The following is a 21,283-nucleotide window of genomic DNA, read 5'->3' as shown; positions in this document are numbered from 1 at the left end:
CCCACCAAGCCAGTATTACAGGAAATGTTGGAGGGACTTCTTTAAGAAGAAAAAACATGTATCAAAAACAGGAAAAAAGAAAGGCAATAACTACATTCCTATCAATAAGTACCTTAAATGGATAAGAATTAAATGTTCCAACCAAAAAACAGAATAGCTGAAAGGATTAGAAAACAAGACCCCTACATATGAAAAGGAAAAGGATGGGGAAAGATATTGCTCTGATGGACCTAGAGGGTATTTAAGTCAGACAGAGAAAGATAAACACTATATGATTTCACTTATATGCGGAATCTAAGGAACAAAAAGAATAAACTAATCAAAAACAGACTCACAAATATAATGGACAATTTGGTGATGGACAGAGGGGAGGGGAGTTTGAGGGGCTAGGAGAATGGGGTGAAGGGTTAAAGAAGTACCCTTCTTTAGTAGCTGATGGATGGACATCCTTGTGTCCATCCATCAGCTACTAATTTGAAGTACCCTTCAAATTAGTAGCTGATGGATGGACACAAGGATGGGGAGCATAGCATAAGGAATGCAATTAGCATTAATACGTTGGCTAGGTGGAGGGTCAGGAGAAGGAGGAAGCAATTGTCGGCGGGGACCATTTTACGAACTATATAGATATCTAACCAATGAACTGTATACTTAAAACTAATTAAAAATTTTTTTTTAAATCTTCAAAAAAAAAATCTGTGACTCCTCAGTGACTCATATAGTGTTGGACAGAGAATGGGTTTCTCAACTAATGTTTGGTGTTCCCTCAAATCAAACTAATGAAAAACATCAAACAACATTCATTTCAACTGACAGTACTGACATACCCTAACTGACTAAAATCCTAACTATTTTTAGAGACCTGTCCTCTAGCCCCAGTGCCACCCAAGTACCTTGAGTACTACAACACTTTACTTCTGTTGAAATCTGTATATCACAACACCTTGGAGACTAAAATTACATTATATTGTAAATGCATCACCTTATAATTTAATCATCACATAATATTAGAGCTAGGAGAAACCTTAAGTATCACTCGGTCTAATGCTATCAATTTAGAGATGATAAAAATGAGAACTAGGAATTATAAGTGACTTGGTCAAGCTATAAAGGAAAAAACTATGAGTGATGTAATAAGAGGGAGAATTGTGTCTATATCCAGCCTCCAAAATATCTATTCCTGTAGTCACAACTGAACGGTGAATTCCATCAGAGGTCACTGAATCCTGCCTACTGCTTTCTGTAAAGAATAGTGCTCATCGAATTTAAAATATCTTAAGGATTTGGTCTTTAAGAATATTCTTTTGAAGGCTGAAGAGAGGAAGAAGAGGACTTACAGTGATGAAAGATAATATGACACTAAGTTTGGACTTTCCTATATGTGCTTCACACTAAGCTTTTCCCTTCCTAAATGATCTGACAGAAAAGGATTTGGAAACTTCCAGAAAGCAACAGAAGGCCTCTTAATTAGTCTTCCAAACAGATCAAATGCAAATGATTAATGTTTTTTAAAAAATCTATCAAATGCTAAATACTCAAGCATCTACATTTTTTCCATATTACTAAAGGGGTAAGTAATACTAAAGGATTATGTTTGCATATTTTGAGACTACATGTACATAACTATTAAAAGAACAAAAATTGGTGTTCTAACATCAATAACCAAAACAATTTTGCATAAACTTAATGTTAAAAAGCCTACCCATGCAAATCAAAAACCAAAAACAAATAGCAAATCTAGAAACGATAATAATGGAAACCAGCTTTGATTCTAGTTATTCACGCACACCATTGTTTCCACCACAAGACTCCACAAGACTCCCCTTTCTACCTATTAAAAACCCTAGGTTGTTTCCCTTTCCAGGCGATAGTGTTCAGTCACAGTCTCATGTTAAACACTGTGGTATTGGATTTCCAATATTGAAGCTTTATATTAAAAAGCATTTTAAAAGGACCATGGGTGAGGCATTACAGGGCCCAAGGGTATTCCAATACCCTCAAAAGGAAAACCACCTCCTGGTAGGGAAGTCACTTTCATCACCCCAAGACCACTGAACCTCCAGTGGGAAAATGTGAGCTCATGTGGTTAATTATGGCTATTGCTGGCCACGAAACCTCAGATGTCACATTCTGTTGCCAATCACTTTAGCTAAAAAACCAAAAGGTTTAAGGTTTCCAGCATTCCAAGATCTAAAAGACTTTTTACCTGCCAAAGCCAAAACCTGGCTCTCTGGGGTATACTTTTCCAGTAAGCATTAATGACGTCCCTAACACCTAATGTAGAACAGAGGTTTGTGTTCCTTATGTCGCTCTAGGGGTTAAAAAGGTCACAGATGATAGTTTCTTTGGTGAGAAGAAATTGAAGGGCTCAGAGAAGAACAGGAATAGACTGTAAGACTCAGTACTGTAAAAAGATTCTGATTAAAACAATGCTTTAAGGGGCTTAAAACAAAACAAAAATCTGCAGTTTCCTCATAATAAATACTTTTGATTTGTTTTTTTTAAATGTTGGTAGTTACTCAGGGTTGCAGCTTTTGTGTAATTTTTTTGATAATAAATTCCAGAAACATACAATGGCCATGACATTATAAATTAATTCAAATGTCCCTCTGATTTATATGTTGGACAAACTATTAATATTCAAATGAATCCAAAAACAATAAGTGATCTAAAAGCTCTTACCAGCCCGCCTTCCCAATCACTGAGGCAGCTGATTTGTTAAGGAACCAAGCACCCACTGATCCAGACAGGATAAAATATTTAAGATTCTAATCACTGCATCTATGGAATCATTCCATGTTCTCAATGAGACACTGTTTGACATATGGACTGTCCTTTCCAAGAAATCATGCCTGCAAAAAGGGATACGGACACAGAAGGAAATCTGGGTCTCATTACCACAAAAGGCTCTGGTGTTATGGATAACTTAAAAACATACACAAACTTTTTTTTTTTTTTTTTTTTTTTTTAAGGAGAAATGTCTCTGTCAATGGAACTCAAATGAATATCCTCCACTGGACAACTTTCTCCTGTTATGTCCAGGTCTCTTTGACATACTCTTACCCATATGAAAAGCACAATAAATGCTAGGCCACTATGGAGGAATTTCCCAAACAGTAAAACCCACGTGATGTAAAATCTCATGAATATCATAGAATAATCAGTCTGAAATCTCTTCACTAGAGTCTCACTGAGAATGCAGCTGTTACAGAAAACTAAAAAGCTGTCAGAAGTTTTGAGCTTATTATTCACAACAAGGGAGAAAACTGTCTCATAACAAGAATAATACAGACCTTAAAATCAGGCCAACTAGGGGTGACTCTAGCTCTGTCACTGGCTAGTGTGAGTCTTTGGAAAAATTAACTAATCTTTCTGAGCCTCAATTTTCCTGACTTTAAAAAATTTGAGTGTAATTCTTTCCCTCACAGAAGGAATTAATTCTCACAGTTGTAAAACAAGATAGCATCATGTGTGATGTTCCATGATACCATATTTCTACTTATCCAATCTAAAATGTCCTCCTACCCTTCTTTCAACAGGGGAATATCACTTCATTTTCTAAGACATCTCAGCCATCACCTTTGCTAAAAACGTTTTTATGATCTCCTCTTGATAGAACTGATTAATCCCTCTTCTTTGAGTCCCATGTACTCAGTATAAACTTCTCAGTATCTGACACAGAGTATGACTTCAACAAATACTTCTTGATTGGCATGATTACAAGTCTGATAGCCTCAACTGGACTGAAATTTCACTGAAGTAGGATCAATGTCTTAATCATTTTTGTACACTCTCAGCATCTGGCACAGTAGATGACACATACAGGGCACTATGTAAATTTAGTATATGGAAGTGCCATGCAAAACACTACCATAAGATTTTAAAGTGCAATACTACCATATCTGCTTCTTAAAACTTCTGATTCCTAGGACTAATGGAGAGTGAATAGGGCCTTAGAGTAAAATTAAATAATCATTTCATTTTATCCCCCATTTCATTTTTCATCAACTGCACTAAAAACCTAAACTAATTTTTTAAAGAGTAGGAAGAATTTATTCAGCTTGTTGGGCATTCACAAAGCATATATAGCCAAAAAAAAGCTATGAAAAACTAAGAAACAAAGAACTTCAAAAAACATAAAACAAAAACAGAATCAAGAAACATCTCAGAGTAGATTAAAGGGAGAGTTCACTAAAACTGATATCCCTGCTTCCCTTATTGCCTCCCTTCAAATCATTCTGTATTTAGCAGAGTGACTTTTGAAAACATAAATCAGCTCATATTAATCTCCTTCTTGAGAATAAAATATAAACTCCTTAGAGTGGCCTCAAGGCCTTGGCTGACCTCTCCTACCTTGTCTGACACAACTCTTCCTCTCGTTCACTATGTTCCAGCCATATAGGTCTGGTCTGGTCTTTGCTGACCTTCCTTCCTCTCCTCCTTCTTTCATTCCTCTCTCTTGCAACTAATTTCAATTATATTTATATGGGCGCCTTTTGTATGAAAAGCATTTTTAAATGTTATCTCATTCAATCATCACAATGAATTAGAGATATAGGTATTACTCATTTTACAGGTAAAGAAATTAAACTCAGAGATTACATGATTGCCTAAAATACAGATCTGTTCTCCCATACCCCCTGATTTTTTTCAGGTAAATAAAGCCCATTCCTCTACCCTGACTTTTGTATCTGCTGCCTCTTTTCTAGGAATGCTCATTCCCCAGCTGTAGCATAGCTGGTTCTTTTCAACCTTTAAATTTTTTGTTAAATGTTTTTCCTCCGAGAATTCTTCTCTGACTGCTTTATTTAAAGTAGGTTCCCCTATTGTCTATGATAGCATATTCCCTTATTGAATACTAGTTAAATACTTTTTTCTTGTTTATTGGCTGTCTCCATCAATAGGCTGCGTATGCGCCATGAAAGAAGAGAATATATTTGTTTTTTCCATCGTCATATCCTCAACACTCAGCACAGTGCCTGGCTCGATTAATATTTTTTCAGTGAATGAATCTATCTCTGGAACCCAACACAGGGTTCAAGGTATTCAGTAGCTTTGTTAAATTAATGAATGAGGAAAAAGAAGTGTCATGGGCTTTAAGGCACCACAATTTTGCCTGAAATTAACACTAAAGCACATTTGTATGACTTACAGAAATTGGAAGGAATTTTGTACAGTGAACACCAGAGAAGTCGCAGCTAGACCATTATCTAGCTTTGTGGTCTCAAGCAATTCACTGAATAGCTCACTTATACATTGTAAAATGAGATTATGCAACCTTCCTTATGAGTTTCCTTTGTTTTTGTGAGGACTAAAGATAAGGCAAAATGTCATGCTTTTACAGATATCATCTTCCCAACAGTCATGTGAAACAGGTAGGACATACTATCAATTAGGAAATCAACTCAAAGCTTAGATGGCTTGCTCCAAATTACATGGTCTCTCAAAAGGAAACCAGGAATTGAATATAGGTTTTCCCACTCCTGTTTTATCACTCTTCTTTTATCAAGTCCCAACTACTCGTTGCAAGGGTTGTTGTAAAGGCCAAAGGAGGTAAAAATTAAAATAGTCCTAAATGTTAAAGGACCATGAATAATAACATTTCCTTTATAAGAAAATGGAAGAAAGTCCCAATCAAAGTTGGCAATGCTCTACTCCTGAAAAATGTCTTCCCAAAAAGAAAATATGCTAGCTTTGAAAATAATCTATAAAGCTACTTAGCAGGCCTCAAAGCATTGTTTAGACTAATGAGAAAAAAACCCCACTTTCTAACAATAAAAAACAAATCTTTTATTGCCAAATAAAATAAGTTGTTTTCTTTGGCTTACTGGTAAAGAGATTAGAAAAATTAAAATATTTTAAAGTGTAGCAATTACTAAGAGTCAGTCTATAATATCTTTAATATAAAATATTTTAATTAAAAGAGAACAGAAATGATAGAACAAGTTTAACCTGTGGTAGTGGGAATGTCAAAAACTAAATTTTCAAATACTTTTCACGTCAGCAGAAATATGATTTTTTAAATAACAATAGAACAAATTAATATTTGTTGTTGTTCTGCTCTCAACCATACACAAATTTTTCATGAAACTCAAATCAAAAGGATAAGATTATTGTATTTTTAAGAATTCTATTGTCTAACTTTCTTAAAGCCCTTTTAAAAACTATTTTCTTTTAAATTTCAAATATAAAGTTCAATAATTTTTCCCATGATTATCTTAAGTCTCCCATCAGGGAATCTGACTCTATATCCTTACAACTAGGAAGAGACAGAAGATCCAAAAATCCTTCTGGAGAAAGTATTAGGCAACCAATATTTCAACGTATCTCTATTTTCCCTGCAACATAAAAAAATATATTTTACCCATATATTATATACACCAAATTTTAAGAAGTATAAAGAAATAAAATACCTTGGAAGTCCTCAGAATTGGGCAACTTGACACCACATACAAAGTAATCCTTATGCTCATTCTGTGAATATAAGCATATATAAGAATATAAGAATAAAATTAACTCTTTTTATGTGTAAGTAAAGAAACTCTAAGTAAAATCTCAAATAATTCAGCATGTCGGTGTTAACTCAAAGACAATACTCCCTAGACTCAAAATCCACAATTGTTGAAGCTGGATGATGAGTACATGATGATCCATTATGCTACTATCTCTTACATTTATATATACTTGAAATTTACTATAATATAAATATTTAAAACATATGTCTAAGCAAAAAGCCATGTAAAATTTTCATCATAAAAATCTTTTGGCCAATTCATAACTAAAAAATGAAAAAATTTTAATGAAATTTACAAGACTGTGAGCAACCTTAAATCTTATTTGTTTTCTTCTCAGAAAATTAGTCTTTTAAATCTCTTCATTAAAAAAAAATACCATTAAATTTAGCAGATTTGGTTCACTAAAAAAAAATAAAAAAAGAATCTAATCAGTTTTGTTAAAGTTTTATTTTCTGCATTCATTTTAACAAGATAGATTCAAAAACTTAGTATGCTGATAGTTACCCCAGGAATATTTTAAGTTATACTAATAAATATAAATTAATTAGCAGTTATTTTTTAAAGCAGTGCACATGTATCTGCATGTATGTGTCAAAAATGGTGATAGGTGATAATCTGGTTGAGTGAAAAGATCCTAAAGAATCTCGAAATAATTTAGTACTCTTTGAGAGGCAGATGAGTGCATCCCACCACCAAACTGATATAAAAAATCAAATGGTGTAACCTAATACCAAATAAGTTTAAATCTACTTTTAAAACAGATATCAGCTCTTGAATGAATCATGACAAAGCATTTGATTAAGACTAGAGCAATGAGTTTTTTCACTGACAGGAAATTCAAACAGAAATCATCTTTAAAAAAACATTTTTTTTTTTCAGAAAACTTTAAACTTACCAAATCAATAGGGTAAATGTAGGAAAGCTCAGATAGTAATTGCCTGCATCTAATTGTCAACTGAGCATTAGTCTTCAGAAAGAGTTCTCTAATGAGAAAAGAAAAAAGCACATTTGTTTTAAAAAATATATGTTTACATGCTTTCTGACATTTATTTCCACATAACTGATGCAGAAAAAGATTACATACACGGTCTGCAGTAGGCCACAGAAATTTAGAAGTGTAGGCAAGAATAATAGCTAACATGAGTCCTGATCTATCTCTAAATACTATCAATCAAGCTAACTATATACATACTAAGGCCTATGTAAAGCTAACTATGTAAAGGGTACAAATCATCATTGACTGAGCACTTACTACTATATGCCATAAGTTTTACAAATGACTTTCTTTAATTATTATAACAAAGCTATTTGGTTGATATAATTATACCTATTTTACAAACAAGGAAAAAAGAAAAGATCAATAAGCTAACTAACATCTCATTTAATCTGAGGCCAATTTGATTTCATACATATCTATATGGTATTTCCTCAAAAAAGTGTTCTATTTTTCACTCACAACTACATACTATAACAACCCCAAAAAATAACCTGCTGCCACATTAGAAAAATAATATAAGAAAAAGAACAAACGAGGAAAAAGCTGGGGCGTGAGATGATGCAGTTCTTCTCTTGAACTACTTAAGAGACATAATCAATAGGAAAAATACCCATAGAACAAATTACCTGCTCAACTGAGTTAACAATTTAAGAAAAAAAGAATTTAGGAGAAGCTGTAGGTCAAAATGGAATGCAAAAGTAGTAGTATAATGCAAACAGCATTGAAGACTTAAAGGACTCAGTGCTTCCCTAGTGAGCTGGACAAACAGCAGCTTCCCAGAACCTCATTTTCCTATCTGCAAATTGAGAAGATCAGATTAGGTAAAATCCAAGGTTCTTTCCAGGTCTAACATTCTTGAATCCTCAACTGCTAAGGTTTTTTGAAGAAAAATGCAGAGTAAGATGACTTTCCAGAAAAAAATGAAGAAAGATGAGCAAAATAACAGAGGAGGCAACAAACTAAGCATGTGCTGGGAAAAAAAAAAAAAGAAGGTGAAAAACTATTATCATTTGTCAAATGAATGTTGTGGAGTGACTGAAATTACCTACAGTTGTACAGAGTCAATTTATTGATGGTTATTTGAATGTTAAGTGAAATAATCAACATGTGCTCTTAAGAGAAAAAAATATGGTAAAAATAGTATTTTAAGAGGAGGGCCAGACAGCAACATAGAGGATGAATTGGAAAGACGGAGCCTGATGAAAGAGGAGCTGTTAAGGTAATCCAAATGAGCTAACACTAAACAGGAGTAAATCTAAAGAAATCACTGAAGAAAAAACTATAAGCTACACTACATGCAGAAGAAAGAAATTTTAAACATTAAGTCATGGTGCTGTGGCCCTGAAAACTAGAACAGTGTTCACATTTCTAATTATGATTATATACTAGGAGCTTTAGTAACAGCCTCTAGCACAGTGCATGACACATAGTAGGTGTTTAATAAAATTTGTTCAATAAATGAATATAGCAATGAGGTATATGAAATATAAATTAATAACAGCAGCTTTGAAAGAATCCTACTTTTCCAAATCCTATCCTCAAAGTAAACTCAATACACAACCATTATTCTCGGGGTTGCATTACCTTTTCGCAGTACACTCCTTCCTCAACTCACTTAGGGATTCCTTCTGGAGTTGAAGCTTGAGGTGTTCAGTTGAAAATGCACTTCCTAGAGAGAGATGGAAGGAGACAATTCCAACTTTAACAGTGCAGATAGAACTGGTCAATCACAACCAAACAGGCAGAGCCTAGTCCCCTCACTGTGAGAGGGAAATAAAAAGAGTTAAAAAGCAGAGTGGGTTGGGTATACTGGTCTTCCCAGGGGAGATTAACTAGAATAAATTTCCCTATTGGTTCGATTTTTACCAAAGTCCAGACTCAAGAAGGAGTCAGAGAGTAGGAGTCTAAGATTCTCTGCCTACAGGTTTCTGGATTACTGTCCAAGAAACCCTGAAAAGATATCAAAAACCAGGTAACTTTATGTTTTTAAAAAGTGGCTATGGTTGCTGGGTGTTAATGATGATTCACTAAAAGTTCATCAATTTTAACAAATGTACCATTCTGGTAGGGGATGTTGATAATGGGGGAAACTGTGCATATGTGGGGGTTGGGAGCATATGGGAATTCTCCATACCTTCTATTCAATTTTGCTATGAACCTAAAACTGCTCTAAAAATAGTTTATTGTTTTTTAAAAGTGGTAAATTTCTTTTGAGCCACAGATGCTATATAACATTACTGAAAGTATAAAAAGTAGAACAGGAAAAATTACCTTCATTTTGACTATTATAATATAGTTCATAAATATAAGTAGTTCTTATGAACTTTCATCTTATTCATAAATATAAGTAGTTTTAGTTATAATCAATGTGCAGGAAATGTATAGTGATTTTTCTGTATTATGTCACAAGCATTTTTACATGTTGACAGTCTGACTTATAATGTTTAATGGCTATGTAAAATTCAACTCCACGGGTATAAATTATATGAAAATTCAACTCTAGATTCTAACTGATACCTCATATCTCAATCCCATTATAAGACATTTAATTTCCCTTAAGTGTTTGCTTTAGCACTGCAACGATTAATATTTGTTTATATGCCTAATTTTTTGTATTTGTATCAACTTTTGGAACCTCCATTTCTATTTATGAGATCATAAAATCCTTTTACATCTTCCTACTGTAAGAAAATGAGAGAATCTAATGTTCTTGACAATCCAGGCCTGATAATTCTAGAGGTCCTGAAGCACAGAGAAATAGTCTTAGATCCTGACACACTAAATTCTAGATCTTCAAAAGGAGTTGTTTCATGTACTGTGATCCCATAGGAAAAAGAGCCCTAAACTCTTCTGCACATCTCCTACAGAAAGGAACAAGAAGTACGTTGACCAAAACACAGTTTGGACCTTAACACGACATTCACTAACCTAAGTAATTTTATCATCACATTTCTAAGCATCCTACTCTTTTCTCTCAACCGTATTTAAACGACCAGTAAGTTGGTAACTCTGCCCCTACCAAAAAAAAAATAAATAAAAACAGAACTTAATCAAGGAATACCACTTATCTTCTTTAGGCCCAATATAATTCCTCCCCAAATCTTCACCCTTAATGATTTCAGAAGACATTTAGGTTGACAACCTCTACCCCCTATACCATGTATTTTTACCAGAATGCACATAAATTCTTCCACCACAATATAAATTTGCAATCTTATTCTTTATTCCAGATAAATCAGGCTGCTTCAACTCTAACACTCTTGGTATAATATAAATAGGAACAAGACAGATCTGGGCTTCAAGATGCAAGTGTATGTGTTCCCTTCAGTTTTGAAGACTCTCTAGAACATATTACGTGACCAAAAGAGAAAAAAACAAACGAACAAACAAAAACTTTTGCAAAGTGAAGAAAGAAAAATTAACATTTAAAATGTATTAGCCAGCTAACATATAGAGTAAAATGTTAACAATGGTAAATCTGGGTGAAGAATATAGGTGATCTCTGTACTCTTCTTATTCTTATAATTTTTCCATAAATCTAAGATGATCTCTAAATAAAAAGTAAAAGATCCAAACCCAGAAAGGGGTCACCTATGTGGCTATGGTTTTCCATAGGCTTTACTAGAACTAAAGCACACTGGCATCATCTCTCCAAAATATACCAGGTTCATTTTTCTGTCCAAAGGTAATATACCTCATTGATTACAGGGTGGGCTCTGAAACAAAATTGAGTATGGTTTAGACAGGAAAAGAAACTAAGTATTCGAAAATACCTCAGAAAACTCAACCTAAATTCCAAAAGTCACATCATAAAGAGTAATAATACTGAGACAATGATATGCTTAATTTCTTTAGATGTTGTTCACATTATATATTACCAGCCTGAATACTATATGATTGGTGTTGTGTCCTTCTAAGGATATCACGTATAGAAGTACTGATGTCCACCTTTAAGATCATGCATATGTACTGCTTCTTTTCAAAGAATACCTTCTGGTTTCATAGATAGTCTATACTCTCTTTTTGTTTGTAATTGCACTGATATCTGCTCTTGATTATTTCCTTCCTTCTGCTTGATTTGGGCTTACTTTGCTCTTCCTTTATAATTGTTAAAGTACAGGTTAGATTATTAATTGAAGATCTTCATTCTTTTCTAATACGAGTATCAAATACTATACACTTACCTCTAAGCTTGCAATCCTTCAAATGTTAATATCATATTTTCATTCAGTTCAAAATATTTTCCAATTTTCCTTGTTATTTCTTCTTTGACCCATTGTTTATGTTTATACATACACGCAAGTGTGTGTATGTGGTACAATTTCCAAATATTTGGAATTTTCAAGATATCTGTTAATGACTTCTAGATTATATCTGTTTTGGTGAGAGACCATACTTTCTATTATTCTGATTCTTTTGTATTTGTTTGTTTAATTATACTAAATACAGCCTAACTGAATATTCCACGTATACTTGAAAAAAATGTATATTCTGCTGGTGTTCAGTAGAGTGGTCTACTGTCAGTTAAGTCAAGTTAGTTGATAGTGTTAAGGTCTTTTATCCTCATTGATTTTTCTCTCTACTTGTTCTATAAATTATTGAGAAATGAGTGTTGTGGTTCCAACAATTGTGGATTTAGCTATAATCCTCTCAGTTCTATCAGTTTTTGCCACACACACACACACACACACACACACACACACACACGTGCTCATTATAGCCATACATATTTAGAATTTGTTATATCTTTTCGTGATCTGACCTCTTCACCATAATGTAAAATTCATCTTTAGTGTATGTAATATTCATTGTTCAGAAGCCTACTTTGCCTGATATTAATATAGCCATTCCAGACTTCTTTTGATTAGTATTAGCATGGTGTACTTTTCTATTCTTTTACCTTTAATTTATCTATATCTTTATATTAAAATTGGTTTTATTGTAGATAGCATTTAGTTGAGTCTTTTTAATATAAAATCTGAAAAATTTATCTTATTTGAGGTATTTAGATCATCTACACTTAACATAATTATTGATATGTTTAGATTAAAATCTACCATTTTGCTAGTTGTTTCCTACATGTTCTATTATGCATTCTTTGTTCCTTTACTCTTTTTATGCTTTTGAATTGATCATTTTTTTTATGATTCCTTCTTCCTCCCTATTGGCTTATTATGACCTCCATGCTGAATTTTTTAGTGGTTGCCCCGGAGTTTACAATATATAACTAATTAATAAAGTTAGCCTGCAAATCCTTCATTCCCCGGGGCACAGGTGAAAACCTATTGTGACTGGAGGAAGAAAAAGAAGAGAAGAGGATGCATATCAAATCTGAGGATATTAATATGAGTTTTTTAAAGTTCTCTATTCTTTGTGTTTTCTTTTGGGTCAGCTATTGTTTGTTCAATTTGGTTTCATTCACACTATTTTCCTAAAATACCTGATGAAGCTTGGTATTCCCTGCAAACCCATTAATACATGAGTAGATTGATTAGCATGAGTAATTAGTGTAAGTTTCGTTTGACATTATAAAAATTTATTTATGTAAGGCTTCATCCCCAAGTGCCAGCTCAGTGAAAGCAGGCAGATCTTATTGATAAGGCTTTCCTTCAGAGTACACATGCTAGAAGCTGGTAGTACCTTTACTTTACCACAACTGTAAAATGAGGAGAACTTTACTTTGGGATTGTGTTATTGAGAATATTTCACTCCTAAGTAGAACTACCTTTCATGTTTTCCTCTGGGGAGGTTGTGAAAGTCCACAGTCTGCTCTAACTTTCTATGCCAAACACTCATACTATGGGACTTAACCAGGTCAAGAATCCATTATGTTTAGAAAGCAGATGGAGCAAATGTTCTAAGAAGTTACTTGAAATTCCTAGAGGAAAGAAACTAGGCCAGCAGGCCCAGCTACCCTAACTATTGCTCCACCATTCTCCTCAATTCAAAGTTGCCTCTGAGAGCTCTACCAGAAACCTCCACTGCAGCCTTTTCCATCTGGGTTCTGGGCTGCAGTTTTTCTCTAGTTTATTCATCAATACAATCCTATCTACTTTGTGACTTTGAGAACTGTGTCAACATCTTTACTATTCCTGTGGCACTTTCTTTATTTTTACCATCACCACAGATTTATTCTTTATGCATGTATCATCTATCAATGGGTCATTGAGGGGGAGAAAAAGCAAATGCACATGCTTGGTTTACAATATTCCAATTGCTTTCTAAAATGTTTGGCCCTGAATACAGCAATGTTCCACTCTGTTAAGTAAGATGGCCCCTCTGTTCAGCAAGAACACAAGTCAGGCCCTTTAATTTTAATAACCGAATATCAATGCTGTCTCCTGTAAATGTAATAGCTAGAGAATATAAATTTTGCTCCCATCAACAAAACAAAACACAGACTCTCTAGCCTCTCTTTCACTTAGAGAGTTTGGTCTCAGACTGGCTAATGGCCAGCTCCTGTCAACATTACAGTTAAAACCAATAAACTGTCATTCTTCCGGTTTTCTATATCAAGTCAGATGACCAAAAAGCAATATACTTCAACGATTTTAGTTTCCCTCCCTGCAGAAATGCCTTTTCTGTACTATGATTTATGATGTTGCCTTTCTCGAGGGTTAATAGATATTTCTTGCTGTAACTTTTGCAAAATTGCAATTGACTATATTTCATTATGATATTTAATATCTAGCACATAAGAAACTGATGCTAAATTCCTCTCAGAATTTAGTACCAACAGAAGATTTTTTTCTCCCTAAAGAACTGATATACTTCCTCGTAACAGGCCATGGGAAGCAAATGATATTCGTAACTCTACACAAGTGGCTTGACAGCTATAAAGGTCAGAACTATTTTAGTGCTTAAATTCAATAGGTATATCCTATGGGAGATAGTGTATGGCATTGCAAAGCTCATGGTCTTAGGAAATCAGAAAGATCTGGGTAAAATCCTATCTATGCTATTTTCAAGACTCTAGACAAGTCTCAGCTTTTCTGAGCTTCATTTTCCTCATCTGGAAAATAGGAATAATTTCACTTTTACTCAATATTTGCATCTCAACCTTCCCCCATGAAGTTCCAGGTAGGTAGAGAAAATTACAGAACTGGCCTAATTCAGTTTACTTTAAAAATAATAACCACAAAGCACAAATAGGCACATTTTCCAGCAATCCTACTACAATTTCCTCATTAGTTTGCTTTCCCACTCTTAGAGATGATTACTCCATACATTCCCCTAAATCCTTAAACCTCCCCTAAATCCAATATATAATCACCTTATCTCATACTACCCTGAAACAGGATTTTCATAGTCCTATTCACTATCTAATATTTGAACTCACCTGTTGTCCCTGCGCCATTTTCTTAGCCTCCTCCTCCTGTTCAATGGCTAAGGCAAGTATCTTCATTTATACTCTGAATTCTTTCTCATCCTAAGCCCTTCTCATAATAGTCTCTTCCTAAAAAATTATGTTCCAGCTATAGTGGCCTCTTTCCTATTCCACAGTCCAGACCCTTCTTATGTTCAAGACTTCACTTGCTGTTCTCTCTGTAGGTACTCCAGAAATTCTTATCTTGTAAGACTGAGCTCCTCAAGCAAACCTTTTCTGAGCAATATCTGTAAAAATGGTCTCACATTTTATCTTCTATTGCCATAGCTTGTTTCTAGTACTTGTCACAATCTGATATTTAATTTATTTGATGGTTTCTTATTTACTGTCTTACTCACTAGGTAAGTATCCAAAATTGGAAGTTTTAATTCTTCCCTTTCCCTCTTTACCTCAACATCAGCTTTTCCTTCAGCATTTGTCTTGATGAGTGATTTGATTATCTGACCAGTTGTCCAAACCAGAAATTGAAAAGTATTCTGAATCTTCCTCTCTCCCTCTCTCCTAAAATCCACGAAGCCATTAACAGTAGAGTGTACTATATAAATATAAATATCTTTTGAATCTATATACTCCCTCCTCTCTTAACAGTCCCAATCTGTTTAGTTTAGATCTTAATTGTGTGTTGCTTAGATTACTGTAATAACTGCCTAAATGACAATTCTTTATATTCAACTCCTCAAAGAGAACTTTCTAAAGCATAACACATCTAATCTCCATTCTAGATTATAGTCATCAATACAGTCCTATTTATTTTTTTCACTAAAAACTTTCTTTGTTTCCTTGTTATTTCAACAGATTTCCAACCCTTTCAACATAAACTTCCTTTATGATTAGGTCAATTCTTTACCCCTCTAGACTCTCCTATGGACCTTTTCTCAAATGTATCCTTAGTTGAAGCTTTACTGGAATTACCTGCAATTCTCTAATCTACTTCTATGCCTGTACATAAACTGTTCACTCTACCTGGAAAGTCTCACCTTCTCCTCCTTGCTCTCTACTACATATTCTTCTAGACCCAGCCCAAGTATCACCTACTTTACCTGGTGTTCTGATTTCCAGATGCGCACTTTCTGTGTTCCTATAACACCTTCTATATATCTTTGTCATATAGTTATCATGCCTTTCACTCTGTTTCTAACACTTTATACAGCACCTGGTTCTTCATAGGTGTTCCATAAATAATGGATAAAAGAACTGATGAAGGCATGCACACATACATACATATTCTCAACGTTCTTCCTACTTCCTTTGTAGGCCTTATAATCTCTTTTTACTTCCATGTTGAACCATCTAATTATAAATGTATTTTTTGTAAATGCCACTTTCAATGTTTTTTGGGAGTAAGTGGAGAAAAAAAATCATGACAAACCAAGTAAATTTCTGTTAGGTGGCCTATTTTTACATATGTATACATTCCATTTCAAAACAGGGAGATTAAAATGAGATAGTTTGACTTTCCTACAATCCAATAAAGACATTACTAGAATAAATCATTACAAATATATGTAAAATTAATCATTCTGAAAAGAAAATCTGAGGTTTACTTAGGAACCACATTTACCATCACCTTATGACATTATGACCTAAGAGAAGAAAATTGTTACGTATTGCTTAATATAATATCTTTATAACTTCAAATGAAAATCTAGGACCTCTGATAGAAACTAAAGCACCAATTTAAATATACTATGTGATTCTTCTTTTATTTGATATGCAAGACAAAAGAGCACAATAATTTGTTGACCAAGCAGAAGCTAATTAAATAGAAGAAACTAGATATATAGTTCACCTTAATTACTAATATTTATTGTAAAATGACAAAAAGAAATAATAACTGACAAGAACTTCATATAAAATATTTATTTTGGCAATAAAAAATATCACAATTTTTTATTCACTGGAATTACCAAGAGGAATTTCTCTTCCCAGATCTGAACAATGGAATCTGATATATCTAACCTCTTCTACACACGATGTCACTTAAGGCAATGTATTTGTTTTTGTGATTGCTTACAAAAACAAATTAAAGAATCTGTAAAACAGGAGTTGAATGTGGCTAGTTACAGAAGTCTAAGAGGTCATTCCCATCAAATGGCTTTCCAGTTAACAAGCTACATCTATAGACACACTTGGGTCAGAGAATCTCCTTGTTTCATCTTTCATTGCTGAGAAATATATCATTGGTATCAAACTTTGAAGAATAAAGAGAATCATTAAAAAGGCATACAGATCCCCATCCTTTCTACCAATCCTATCCTGAGATAACTAGAATCTCAAAGCTGTAAGAAATCTTGACTACATAATTTAAAATTCTGTTTGGTTTGTAAAGAGGAAATAGGTCCAAATAAGTTGAATGACTTGTCTAAGTACAGACTGAGAGAATGATAGATCTTTAATTCAGATCTCTTAATTCGATGAGACCAAATCAAAGAAATCTTTGGGGAAAATTCATTTCACCCATCCTATAATAAATAGAAATATAATAGAACAAAGTTCACCATCTATTAGTCCACAGGCCAAATGGAAAACTAGTAAAACATCACTCAGTTCATCTGTTCGACACATATTAGAGAAAGCAACAATGATATTTTGCTTAGTGGAAACAAAACAGGATTTGGAATCAAAGAATCCTAAATTTGAATTTGGATCTGTAAGTAATTTGTGTGACCTTGGGAAATGTCTCTGAGCCCAAGTTCTTTAACTCCAGGATAAAAGAGGAAAAAATTATTATCTCTCAGGACTATTTTCATAATTAAATGATATGCCATAAGTGAAATATCTGGCATGTTACAGGATTTCAACAAAAGTTATCTGCTTCATAGAATGTATTAGGATTCATACAAATGTATTTTGCAAGGTTTCAGATAGCATGAAACAGTGAGAAAAGCACAGAATTTGGAGACAAAAGGTCTGGGTATACACCTCAACTGTGTTCCTAAACATCTGTCTATACCTAGCCAAGTCACTTACGTTCTCAGTATCTCATATATAAAATGAAGGGAAGAATATTTGCCATCTTTAGCCTTCAGGAATGCTTTAAGGATCAAATATGATAATCTTTGTGCAAGCACTTTCTAACTATAAAGTATACATGTGTTATTGTTACTATCAAGATACAAATAGCATTAAAAAGCAGCTTCTTCCTACAAATATTAAGGAATTCTGCTTCTATAAAGTTAATATCACTCCGCAGCCACCAGTGAGTTCTTGAATTTTATCAAGATTTATAAAATGTATTTAAATTCTACTAAACACATTTCCTCAGGACCAGTGTTTCATACCATTTTCTAAACCAAATATCAAGCAAACTAATTTAGATAGAGTGTTACTGCTTCTCAAAGACTTGGGGGTTAAGATAGGGCAAAAGATCCTGTAAATCAAATCAAATCCTATAATTATTTAATGAGAAGGTTATCCAGCTTGACACACTAATGTGGGGAAATTTGGTTTTTATTAAACATCATAAATTAAACTACTAATATCTGTCAAAAATGAAAATGTATACATTAATAAACATTAATACTGAAAAGATCAGCTCATGACCCAGCTAGAAGCTGCCACAGACCACAAGTTGGGAACCATTGCCTTTGAGGTGCGGGAGCGGGAAACTCATGGGTGTAGAGTTTATGAGGCCCTCACAGTTATGTGGCTACTCAGCAAGTCAGCAGCATGAATAGAAATTATCTTTCTTTCTCTTCCCAAGAAATCATCCTGTGCCAATAAATTTTTATAAACAAAAACATAAAATATATAATAGGCACCTGGTTTCTTCCACATGTTTATACAAATTAATCCCTATGGCACTAGTATGAGATGCTATCCTTACTGCACAGATATGTAAAAAGATGCAGAAGTTAAGAAATTCCTTTATAGTCATTCAGAAAAATTGGTAGCAAAGGAAAAAATATCATATATTACTGACTTTATATCCTAACTGGGCTGAGAACAAAGTGCGTAGGTAAGTGCCAAGTGCCAAAAAGAAGTCTTAATATGTAAGAAGCCACTAGTATTATTCACATTAGCAAATTTCTTCACTACTGGCTAGTAAACACTAAACCGAAGCTACAAACACAAGTGACAAATACATCTTCCCTCTTCATGTTACCAATCCCAGTGACTTAAGTGCTTATAAATATTTTAATTTGGCTCAAGATTCATTAAATAGATTTAATTATAAGTATAATCGACTTACAATGTAAATAAATAAATAACCACAGCAAGAGCTACAGCTGTAGGGCCACTACTATAATAGCTACTGCTAATTTGTCCCTCAAACTTTTGAGGAATTTTTCTTTGTGCATATATATATAAAAAAAAAAAAATTGTGTTTCTATATATCAGCAACAAGTAAAAAATAAAATTTAAAGATATTTACAATAGTATCATAAAACATCAAAAAACAGAAACAAATTCAGTAAGTCATGGAGAACATCCTATGCTAACGACTAGTTTATTTCAATAATGTTTTATAAAGAAGATATAATAAACGCATGTATCATATTCTGGGGTTGGAAGACTCAATATTGTAAAGATGTCTATTATTCCCCAATTGTATTGATAAATGTATTAAATGTAGACCCAATCAAAATCCTAACAAGATTTTCTTTTCTGTGTACAACTTTATACGAAAATGCAAAAGGACAAGAATAAATAACCAAGGTAACCTTTAAGAACATCTAAGAGGAATAACTTTAACAGATAGAAAGACCAATTATAACGTGAGAGAAATTTAAGCACAGAGATAATGACAAAAGAATAAAAAAATAGATCAATGGAACAGAGAGTCTTGTAACAGACATGTATGTACATGGCAAAAGTGAAACTGCACTGAGGTGGAGAAAGGAAGGTCTTCAATCAATGGGGCTAGGTCAAGTGACTACATGAAAAAGATGAATCTTGATTTTTATTTTATGTTTTACACAAAAAATCAATTCCTGATCAATTATAGATATGTGAAAAGTACGGTAGTAAAACACTTAAAAGAAAACATAGAATAACATCTTTATGACATTAAAATAGGCATATATTTCCTAAACTGGTCACAAAAAGCCTTCAATATAAAAGAAAAGACAAATAAAATGGAATTTTTGTTCATGCAAAGGTATCATTAAAGAGTGAACTAGCAAGCCACAGAATGCGAGAATATATTTTTAATGCTTATTTCAAAAAATCCACATGCATAATATATAAAAAGCACCTATCAAAAAAACTGTCAAACCCATAAAAAATGGTGGTGGGGATTGGGGGGAGACTTCAGCGGGTACTTCACAAAGGAGTGAGTGTATTTCAATCAGCAAGAAACATATGAAATAGTAGTGCCCAACTTCATTAGTCTTCAGGAAATTCAAAATTAAAACTGCAATGCAATGCTACAACATACCCACCAGAAAGGCTAAAATACAAAAGACAGAAAGTACCAAACACTGACAAGGATGTAGGACAGGAGATCTCACACACTGCTGGATGGAGAGGAGGTAAACTGGCACAATCACTTCGGAAAACTTTTGGACACAATCTACTAAAGCTGAAGATATGGTATACCATGACTGTGTAATTCCATTCCTTGGTTTATATCCAACAGAAATGCATTAAAAAGCATTAAGGAACATGTACTATAACATTCACAGAAGGATTATCTGTAATAGTCTCAAACTAGAAATTACCGAAATGCCGAAAACAAGAATAAATTCATAGTCATACAATGGCATACTACTGGCAGTAAGAGTAAACTAAGTCTACATTACATGTAGGTAGAAATGAATTTTACAAACAAAATTGTTGACCAAAAGCCAGCACATAAAATGTACATATACAGGATTCTATTTATATAAAGTTCAAAATTAGGCAAAGCCAATCTTTGCCACAATAAGTAAAAGTAGCGGTTAGACCGGCTAAAGATGTTCAGGATGGAAGGCAGCTGCTGAGGTTCTGGGGTCCTCAGAATCCTGCATATCGTGATGGAAATCCTGCTTATGTAGGTATATTCACTTTGAAAATCTGAAATATGGTGTGTGTGTGAGTGTGTGTGTGTGTGTGTGTGTGTGTGTGTGTGTATTTGTGCACTTTTCTGTATATATCAACTCCAAAATACTTCAAAAAATTTTTTAATTATATCAGCAAATTTATACAAAGATGACTATTTGAGACTATGGAGAAGAAAGGAAAACTTAAATGTGGAGGTTAGACTATGTGTATGGTGTTTTTACCTACCTTTGTCCTGTAATGCAATTTGTTGCTTATGCAGAAACGCCATCTCCCGTCCCAAAGCTTTCTTTTGTCTTTCCAGTTCATTTCGAAGCACCAAAATCTTTAATTGCAGGCACTCACTTTCTTTTTTCTAAATAATTTAAAGCACAGGTAAATTTATGAATATAAAAATCATAA

At 33.6% G+C, this 21,283-nt stretch overlaps 1 protein-coding gene across 2 annotated transcripts in view; it reads right to left on the bottom strand.

Moving 5' to 3' along the window:
- Positions 1-21,283, bottom strand: part of UVRAG (UV radiation resistance associated) — a 253,876-nt gene that overhangs the window by 113,934 nt on the left and 118,659 nt on the right. For both annotated transcript variants that reach the window (XM_006926633.3, XM_025042682.1), the window contains 4 exons: positions 21,110-21,236; positions 9,097-9,181; positions 7,411-7,498; positions 6,414-6,474 (listed from right to left, as the gene is read on the bottom strand). In XM_006926633.3, coding sequence (XP_006926695.1) covers positions 6,414-6,474; positions 7,411-7,498; positions 9,097-9,181; positions 21,110-21,236 — 361 coding nt within the window. The remainder of the gene's footprint in view (positions 1-6,413; positions 6,475-7,410; positions 7,499-9,096; positions 9,182-21,109; positions 21,237-21,283) is intronic.

This window comes from Pteropus alecto, unplaced genomic scaffold, assembly GCF_000325575.1.
Source record: "Pteropus alecto unplaced genomic scaffold, ASM32557v1 scaffold7, whole genome shotgun sequence".
In the NCBI taxonomy this organism is placed as follows: Eukaryota; Metazoa; Chordata; class Mammalia; order Chiroptera; family Pteropodidae; genus Pteropus; species Pteropus alecto.
The sequence above is the reverse complement of the archived record's forward strand: the minus strand, read 5'-3'. Positions and strand labels throughout refer to the sequence as shown.